This window comes from Elephas maximus, chromosome 3, assembly GCF_024166365.1.
Source record: "Elephas maximus indicus isolate mEleMax1 chromosome 3, mEleMax1 primary haplotype, whole genome shotgun sequence".
NCBI lineage: Eukaryota > Metazoa > Chordata > Mammalia > Proboscidea > Elephantidae > Elephas > Elephas maximus.
The window spans coordinates 59,899,024-59,908,487 of NC_064821.1; the positions used below are offsets into that span (position 1 = coordinate 59,899,024).

The 9,464-nt window shown below is 46.1% G+C and overlaps 1 protein-coding gene across 1 annotated transcript; it reads right to left on the reverse strand.

Annotated features, from left to right (window-relative positions):
* Positions 1-4,563: 4,563 nt before the first annotated feature.
* Positions 4,564-8,288, reverse strand: LOC126072659 (phospholipase A2, membrane associated-like). The gene is made up of 4 exons (XM_049878148.1): positions 8,169-8,288; positions 7,819-7,963; positions 7,501-7,607; positions 4,564-4,706 (listed from the first exon to the last, which is right to left on the reverse strand). Exons 1-4 carry the CDS (start codon positions 8,206-8,208, stop codon positions 4,564-4,566), a joined length of 435 nt encoding a protein of 144 aa, XP_049734105.1. The 5' UTR covers positions 8,209-8,288.
* Positions 8,289-9,464: the final 1,176 nt, after the last annotated feature.

Here is a 9,464-nt window from a genome sequence, read left to right on the forward strand (position 1 = left end):
TAGCTGGTGAGTTCAAACCACCAACCTTTTGGTTAGCAGCCAAGTGCTTAATGATTGTACCACCAGGGGACCTTTTGAAGACAATATTATAGCTGTTCAAAAGCCTTCCTTCAGTGAGTAACTGTGAAAAACTGGTGCAGGCTGCTCAACTACCCTCAGGCATCCATTCTTTCATCTTATTCTTCCTCCCCTACCACTCCTCCCACAGGGATGGCTGATTATACACTCGGGAGGCTTTTCCTGCCAGTGCTGCTTCTTCCCAGGTGTTTAATGATAAAATCCTGACCAGAGGACCTGCCTGGGGCAGTGGTACCAAATGACACAGGGGTTAGAAGCTTAGATTGAAGAGTTTTCCCAGGAGGCAGGGTAAAAAATAAAGGGAAAATAAAGACAGAAGATAAAAATAAAATCTAAGCAATATGGAGGATAGTTGTATCAATAACCAGGTAAAATTAATTCCAGAAGAAGATAGGAAAAAAACAAAAGAAAGGAAACATTCCAAGATGTAATGAATATAAAATTCCTAAAATTAATGGCATGAACAGGACTTATAAATAAAAACTGACAACTAGATACATTGTAGTGAAATTTAAGAACATCAAAGACAAAGAGGGAAATTCTAAAGGCTTGCAGAAAGAAAGGGCAGACAACTAAACAAAGATGAGGAGTCAGATTAATATCAGACAACTCATTAGTGATACTGGATGCAAGAAGAAAGTGGAGGAACATTTGTAAGGTATACAAGAAAATTATTGAACCTGGAATATTATATTCTTTGAGATTGTTATTCAAGAGAAGTTGTAAAAGAAATGTTCTCAGGAATAGAAAACCTCCAAAAACTGGACACAAAGATTTACATTGAAAACATCCTTGAAAGAGTACTCAATTAGAAAGAGCAACGTCTTTACTGAAGGGAGAGATGTAGCCAAGAGAGCAAGCCATTCCTTTCCCCTTTCTCTGGAGCCCTGGTGGTACAGTGGTTAAGAGCTTGGCTTGGTTTTTTTTTCTTCTTCTTTTTTTTTTTGGTTCCTCTTTCCCTGGGTTTCCCTAGGTCAAGGCAGAAGGAAAGAAAAAAGCTCTTGTGGAGCATTTAACTGAAGTTTTACTTAAAAGTACATTTCAGAGTCTCTCTTCAAGCTAAGAAGCAATTATTAAGGAGTAATTTGGTCTTAAAACCCGTTGCCCTTGAGTCAGTTTCAACTCATGGTGATCCTATTGGACAGAATAGAACTGCCCCATAGAGTTTCTAAGGCTGTAAATCTTTACGGAAGCAGACTGCCACATCTTTCTTCAGTGGAATGGCTGGTGGGTTGGAGCTGCGAACGTTTCAGTTAGCAGTGGAGTGCTTTACCACTGTGCCAGCAGGGTGGCGCAATGGTTAAGTGCTCGGCTGCTAATCAAAAAATCAGCAGTACGAATCCACCAGCTGCTTCTTGGAAACCCTATGGGGCGGTTCAACTCTGTCCTACACGGTGGCTATGAACTGGAATTGACTTCATGGCAACAAGTTTTAGTTTGGTTTAATGTGGTCTTTTTTTAAGGAGCTCTGGTGGCACAGTTGCTGAAGCGCTCAGCTGCTAACCAAAAGACTGGTGATTGGAACCCATCAGTAACTCTGAGGGACAAAGATGTGGCAGTCTGCTTCCATAGAGATTTACAACCTTGGAAACCCTGTGAAGTCGCTGTGAGTTGAAATCAACTCAACAGCAGTAGATTAATGTGGTCTTGTCTTCACTCCAGCAGGTCCTGAAGGGTAACAAGAAAGGAAAGAATTTTACCTCACATTGTAATAAATGGCACTTACTCCAAGAAAAGTGATAAAGCACATTGTTAATTATAAAATTGCTAAGGGCATTTTTCCATTGCCTCGGTATGGGTTTGACAGTGCTTTCTAAAGTGTGCTCCATTATCCATTATGGTCCATGAACTGTTTCCAGTCCACAGTGAGATATATACAGAGAATGAGAGTGTTTTGAAAATTTAAAGCAATTTGATGGTAATTTTATGTTCATTGTATCTAATATTTTGTATGTCTTTGGTGAAGGCACCATGTTGTTGCTAGGTGCTATCAAGTCAATTCCGACTCATGGTGACCTCATGTGGTAGAGTAGAACTGCTCCAGAGGGTTTTCTAGGCTATAATCTTTATGGCAGCAGATTGACAGGTCTTTGCTCCCGAGGACCAGCTGGTTGGATTCCAACAGTCAACCTTTCAGTTAGTTAACAGTTGTGCCACCAAAGCATAGTTGTACCAAATTGGGAAAAGGTGTTCGTTCTGGGAAGTTGAGTTACAGAAAGATGCCACCTCTGGTGAAGGCAGAGCTTGCTGAGCTGTGCTCTGGCTAAAGCTTAGCCCCCACCTATGCCCCTCAGCAGGGTGCCTTTGTGCAGGGCTCACACCCAGCAGTCCTGATGGTGATTATTAAAGAAACAGGTGGGGCTCTAGGTGGTCCAGGTGGGAAGATCCCAGAGCAGCCCTGGAAAACAGGAGGGGAAGTGGCATCCGGCTGAGGGCAGGACCAGCTACAGAATGAAATGCAAGATCCCTTGTTTAAAAATTAAGAATTTCAAGATGGCCGCAGGAGATCATTAAACCAAGCATGAGACCTTCTGAGCTTGAGGCCCTGTGGTAATGCACAGGTCATACATCCAGCTGATGGCCAGCATTACATTGACCTCCCACCCTGGCAGCAACAGGTGGAGAACACACCACGCAGAGGATGTGGAATACAGCTCTCCAGCACATCAGGACCAACTTTTTGGTTATGCCTGGAGAGGCCAGTAGGAGCTGCTCTTGCCCACCGAAGGGAAGGAGGGTGGGAGGGGAGGTTTCACTTGTAATACAGATGTGCCAGGCCCAGTGCTTTCCATTCATAATCTCATTTAACTCCTAAACAATCCTGCCCAGTGTCATCTCCAGTTTACAGATGAGAGAAGGAAGGCTTGGGGAGGGTAAGTAACTCGCTCAGGATCACACATTTACAAGGTGGTGGAGGCAGAACTTGACCCAGCCAGTGTGACTCCAGACTCTGTACTTTTTTCCCCCTACACGTAAACAAAAATCCTCACAAGTGGATAATAAGCAAATGTCATGATAAACAGAGAAAATGTTGAAGTTGTCAAGGATTTTATTTTACTTGGATCCACAATCAATGTCCATGGAAACTGCAGTCAAGAAATCAAATGACACATTGCATTGGGCAAACCTGCCACAAAAGACCTCTTAAAAGTGTTAAAAAGATGTCACTTTGAGGACTAAGGTGAGCCTGACCCAAGCCATGGTGTTTTCAATCGCTTTATAGGCATACAAAAGCTGGACAATGAATGAATAAGGAAGAGCAAAGGAGAATTCATGACTTTGAATTATGGTGTTGTCGAAGTGTATGGACTGCCAGGAGAATGAACAAATGTGTTTTGGAGGAAGTACAGCCAGAATGCTCCTTAGAAGCAAGGATGGCAAGACTTCATCTCATGTGCTTTGGACATGTTATCAGGAGGGACTAGTCCCTGGAGAAGGACATCATGCTTGGTAAAGTGGAGGGTCAGTGAAAAAAGAGGAAGACCTTCAGCAAGATGGATTGACACAGTGGCTGCAAGAATGGGCTCAAATGTAGCAACAATTGTGAGGATGGCACAGGACCAGGCAGTGTTCTGTTCTGTTGTACATAGAGTTGCTATGATTCGGAAATGATTCGGTGGCGCCTAACACATCTTATGGCACAAGATAAAGCACTTGGCTGCTAACCAAAAGGTTGGCAGTTCAAACCCATTCAGTACCTCTATGGCAGAAACACCTGTCAATCTGCTTCCGTAAAGATTACAGCCAAAAAATCCGTATGGCGCAGTGCTACTGTGTCACATGGGGTTGCTATGAGTCCGAAGCACACAGAAGCAACAACAATGCATATTAGGAGTCTCTGGGTGGTGCAAATGGTTAAGTGCTCAACTACTAGCCTGAAGTGTATCTGTTTGAACCCACCCCGAGGCACCTTGGAAGACAAGACTGGCAATCTGCTTCTGAAAGGTCACAACCTTGAAGTAGTCTGACTCTGCACACATGGGGTCACCATGAGTTGGATTTGACTCAATGGCAGCTAACATTGACAACACTACATTAGCTTGTATGGTTTGCTCTCACACTAGGAGTTCCTGGGGCTGCCCACCTCACAAGACCCTCATTAGTCTTGGGTGGTGTTGTGAGCACTTGTGCATATTCCCTCAAATGCGTGCACACGGTTTGCCAATGAAGTGCTTTATTCAGAAGAGACCCCCAGGATTGTAGCTGCTACTGCTAAGCAGGAGGTCGGACTAGGAGAACAGAGGAGCCATCATCGGAGAAATCTCCTGCTGCTGAGGAAGGAGGGGGAAGGGACCAGGCATAAATCACCCAGGTTTTTGGCTTCTCATTCTGGACAAGGATAAAAGGGGAGCCCCTGACCTGTCTCTAGAATGGAAGGGACGTGTTTTCTTCATTCCCAGGGGACTTGGCTGGGGCAGGGAGTGGTGATGATAGAGAAGGAAACTCAGTATTGGGCGGTAAGTCTTCTGGAGGAAAAGGTGGCTTTCAACAGCTGGGGGTCTTCCCACTGCACAGAACATTGGTGTAGTGCTGCAACTTTTTATTATAGGTGTTCAGGTTTCTCGCAAAACAGTAGGCAGCCTTTCTATCACACTGACACAGCTGAGTCCTGCAGGAGTCCTGTTTTGCTGAAATCACAAGAAAATACACACAGGACAGGTAATTGTTAATATCCTCTGGCTTCTTCTGGGAACCCTGTGGGAGAAGACATCATCCCTGTCCTCCAGAAGTTCCTAGTCTGAGACAAGCACTTATATTCCAGATATTTCTGATTAATGGAGACAGAATTCCCACCTTCAGGAAGATAGTTTCCAGTCTAATGGGCACATACAGCAGCCAAGCTCAGGAAGACTCTGTTAAATGCCTTCTTCCTAACTGCCACTGTCTCTCCTCCTTCTCGGTACCAGATTTGTCCAATGGGCCAAGTGCCCAGCCCCGGAGAATGGCTCCCGATTGATGTAAGCCAGCTGTGTTTATCCTTTTTTCTTTGAGGTGATTGGTCTCTGGCTAACATGTGACCTCATTCACCCAATCAGACAAAAGAAGAAGTCACTGAGGGCTTCTGGGAAGGATTAGTTTCCTCCCACGAAAGAGAGATGTACAATAAGAAAGCCCCTTTTAGAGTGTGAGGCCATGATGCTTGGAGCTGCAGCTTGTGTCTTGACACCATGAGTTAGATACTGCCAACATGGCAGAGCAGAAGGTTGGGAAAGGCTGGCTCATTGACAATATGGTTGAGAAGCTGCCCCAGCCTGGTATTGCCCTCTTTTAGGCTCCTTGCTTATTCAAGAGTCATACATCCCCATTATCTAAGCCAATTTTAGTTGGGCTTCTTGTTGCTTGCAACCCAAAGCCTTCTGAAGATACATGATCCTTGGAGAGGTCATAATGGAGGAGATGCAATTTTTGATCCTAAAGCACTCAGGCAGTTGAGTGAGAGTCCATGATCTCTCAAAATCCCACTCATGGATCTCCTGTCTGGGGACATTGGACAAACCCTTCCAGCCACCATCCCATCTTTCTCTTCCCCTTCAGAACAAAACTTTTTCCAAAAATTTATCTGTACTTACTCTCTCTACTTCTTCATTTCCATTTATACCCCAACCCACTACAATCTGGCTTTGCCCTCACCACTCCATGGGAACAGCTCTCACTGAGCTTCTCCTGGCCTTTCTGCCTCTAAATCCAAAGGACTCTTGACAGTTCTTACCTTGGCAGATTCCTCTGTTAAACTGGCTCTTGTTAATCTTCTCCTCCTTCTTGTAACCATTTTCTTACCAATTTTTTTGATCCTCCTCTGTCAGCTTTCCTCCTCCCTCTCTAATTATTCCTACTCTGTTTCCTTTCTGGTTCCTTCAGCATTAAATGGGCGCTCATGTCTAGTTCTTCTGCTGACTCCTGACTCTGTGTCCAGTGCAGACCCTTCCCCTGAGGTGCAAGTTCACACATCCAGCTGCCTGCTGGACATCTCCTGGGTGTTCCAAGGCCCCTTCAACTCAAAGTGCCCCAAATAGAGCTCCTCCTCCTTTTCCCCACAACCCTGCCCAAGCCCTCCTCTTGTGGTCTTTATCTCAGTTGTGGTACTACTGTACATATAGTCGCATACCTGCTCAACAGCTTCCTATCCTCACCCCCTACCCAGGCAATCACCAAACTCAGATAATTCTACCTCTCAAATGCATCTTGATTTCATTCTCCAACCCCTTCCATCTTGACCACCATTGTTTTATGTCAAACTCTTACTATCTCTTGTCTGGATTACAGCAGTAGCCTTCTCACAGGTCCCCCTTCCATCCTGTCTCCATCAACCCTGCAGCCAGAGTTAGTCCTCAGAAATGCAAATCTCATCATGTCACTCCTTTGCTTAATACCTCCCTATTGCTTTAGGAAGGAGCCCTGGTGGCACAAACATTAAGCCTTTGGCTGCTACCTGAAACGTTGGCAGTTCAAACCCACCTAGTGGCTCCGTGGGAGAAAAGACCTAGGGATCTGCTCAGATAAAGATTACAGCCTAGAAAATCCTATAAGGCAGCTCTGCTCTATTATTGGGTTGCTGTGAGTCTAAAATCAACTCGATGGCACCAGACAATCTAAATGCAACATGACCTCAAAAGCCTGCCTTGATCTGTTGTTGCTAGCTGCCACTGTGTTGGCCTCTGACTCATTGCAACGCCAGACATAACTGAATGAAACATTGCCTGGTGCTGTGCCATCCCCATGAAGGGTTGTGGATTGGACGGTTGTGATCCATAAGGTTTTCATTGGCTGATTTTCAGAAGTAGATCACCACGCGTTTTTTTTTCCTAGTCCATCTAGGTCTGGAAACTCCACTGAAACCTGTTTAGCATCATAGCAGCCTGTAAGCCTTCACCAACAAATGGGTGATGGTTGTACATGTGGTGTATTGGCCAGGAATTGAACCTGTATGGAAGGTGAGAATTCTACCAGTTCTAACGCTGAACCACCATGCCCCTAATTGGCTTGACCTAAACTCTTCCTATCTCTCCTGCAATGTCTCTCACCATTCCTTCTCTTCCCCACGTGGTTCCAATCAGCAACACAGAATTGCTTGCAGTTCCCCTGAGCACACTCCAGGCTTTGATGTTGCCTCTTTCTGGACTGCTCATCCACCTCCTCTTCCCTTGGCTATCCCTGCACAGTGTTCATGGCTCAGCCTAGAGGTCACCACTTTCAGGAACCTTCCTTGAACTTCAGGCTGTGTTAAGGGTTCCTTCTTTTTGCTTACTTCCTGTTGGAGTCTTTACCATGTTGTGCTTTCATTTTCTTTACCTCTCACTCGACTATGAGTCTTTGAGGCAGGGACAATGTCCCTTGTGTTTCTACCTCTGGTGCCCAGCCAAGTACTCAGCACAGTGGGCACTCAATAAAGAAACTGTGTGGAGTCATAGAACTCTTTCTTACCACAGATGATTTGGCCTCCACTCTTGGTAAACTTGTAGTTTAGAAATTTGGTGCCACACCCTTGTTTCTGCAGACGTTTATAGCAACAGTCATGTTCAGCACAGCACCTGTGATGGGAACATCCCATTGGGGCCACTTTCTCGTAGTTCAAAGGAGCCAGCCTCCCCCTGGCTTTCACCACCTTGACCCTGGGCAGAGAAGTAGTGACCCTGTGGTCTAGAATAGAGTTTCCACCCAGCTGGCTGTTTTTCCAGCTCAACCCCCTGGCATTATGAGCCAGAAGAGAGTAGAAGGAAGGAAGGTGAAGAGTGGCCTCACCGATCTGTCGCATCCTTCGGGGATCCTTTACCACCAAGACCACAGTGGCAACCATAGAAACCATAGCTGGATATAGCTTCCTTTCCTGTCACCAACTGGATCATTTTTTGGAAATCCAGTAAACTCCCCTGGACTTGCAGCAGGCCTGGAAGGAAACTGGTTGCTGATGGGGACTGGGCCCTGTGTCCTCCCTCCCTGCCCCTCTCTTCACTCCCTTTCTCCACCCCACTGGTCTCTATCCCTCTCTCCCTTGGAGAGGCCTTGCTGCCATGGGAAGGAAAACTGGGAGAGGGGGGTGCTTCTTGCCCTGGCCTGTCCCCCTTAGGGTGAAGATCAGGGTCAGCTCTTACCCAAGGCCACGATTACTACCAACAGCAGGAGGGTCTTCATGCTGAGAGTTCTGTGAGGGAGAAGCGCAGGTGGGTTTTTCTAGATTCCTCTCCCAGGTGGTCCCAGATTCTTTCCTTGGCCCTGTGCTCTCCTGCTCACACTCAGCAACCCTGGAGAATGGGTTTTGCAAAGGAGCACACAGAAATGCTCTTCAATCATAGGCTAAGTCCAGGGTGACACCCTTCATCACACACAATGTATACAGGAGAGATCTCCAGTGATGCACTCACAGACACATGCCCTCCTGACTTCCCAGCTCTGTTGAATAGTTTCATGCACACACGGACCCTCAGAGCCAGCTAGCCCCACATAATACACTAATGAGATGCCCATGATCCTCTTCAGATGGAGAGTTCCTGGAAGGTTGGGACCAGGTTCTTCTCAACAAATGGGGAGTTTCCCAAGGTCAAAGCTGGGTCTCCCCCGTTAGACATATCTTGCATGAACCCACGCTGAATTCAAGGCTTGGGAATTCCATCTGTGGAGTCTGATCCCAATATTTTTCTCCAGCACCCTCTCTTTGCAAGACTTTCCAACCCCTTACATGCATACACATACACAGGCACATGCTCTCTCCCTCTCTCTCACACACACACTCTTGCACTCAAACACTAGTATAAGTGTCCTTCCATACAACACACTCACATACTCACACAACACCCTTGTGTAATATACCCTCTTGTATACAACAAACCCTGCACAGGCATGCCTGTGCACTTACATGCCCATCTATGCATGCATACACACATATGTGCACACATACACAACACAGCTAGTCTCCAAGACAGAGATTGGGCATTAATTTCTGGGTATCTACCTCTCACAGGATGTCGGAGTCGATACCTCCGAGTGGCTGTCATATCTCTTCTGAACTCCAGCTCTCTTTAAATAGTTACTTCCTCTGGGAGGCTGGGAGTGGTAAGGGGAGGGGATAAAGGTGCAGCCAGTAGGTGGACTTACAGTTTGGCACGTTTATGCCCCTGGTAAATCCCCTTTCCTTCTCCTTATCAGCTGGCAGGTCAGAACTGAAGATAGAAAAAAAAAGTGCCTTTAGACAGATGCCGGAATAAATTTTAAGTGATTTTGAAGTCTTTCCTGTGGCTTAGTTCCTGACTGAGTATATTTTCTAAACTGGCTCTGGGTGTGACCACCATCACCTTCCTGCACCCACCTTCAAGGGTGAGCAGGAACACTGTTTCAGGCTGCTGAGTCATTTGCAGAGCCAATGGGCCCATTGACTAAGTGAGGGTGGCTCT

What these genes read in the sequence shown, in the direction of transcription:
- LOC126072659 (XM_049878148.1), bottom strand. Translation starts at nt 8,208, where the DNA reads ATGAAGACCCTCCTGCTGTTGGTAGTAATCGTGGCCTTGG. An exon ending in GGTAGTAATCGTGGCCTTGG is followed by an intron (nt 7,964 to 8,168) that starts GTAAGAGCTGAC and finishes GTTTCCTTCCAG; the next exon opens with GCCTGCTGCAAGTCCAGGGG. An exon ending in CCGAAGGATGCGACAGATCG is followed by an intron (nt 7,608 to 7,818) that starts GTGAGGCCACTC and finishes TTCCCATCACAG; the next exon opens with GTGCTGTGCTGAACATGACT.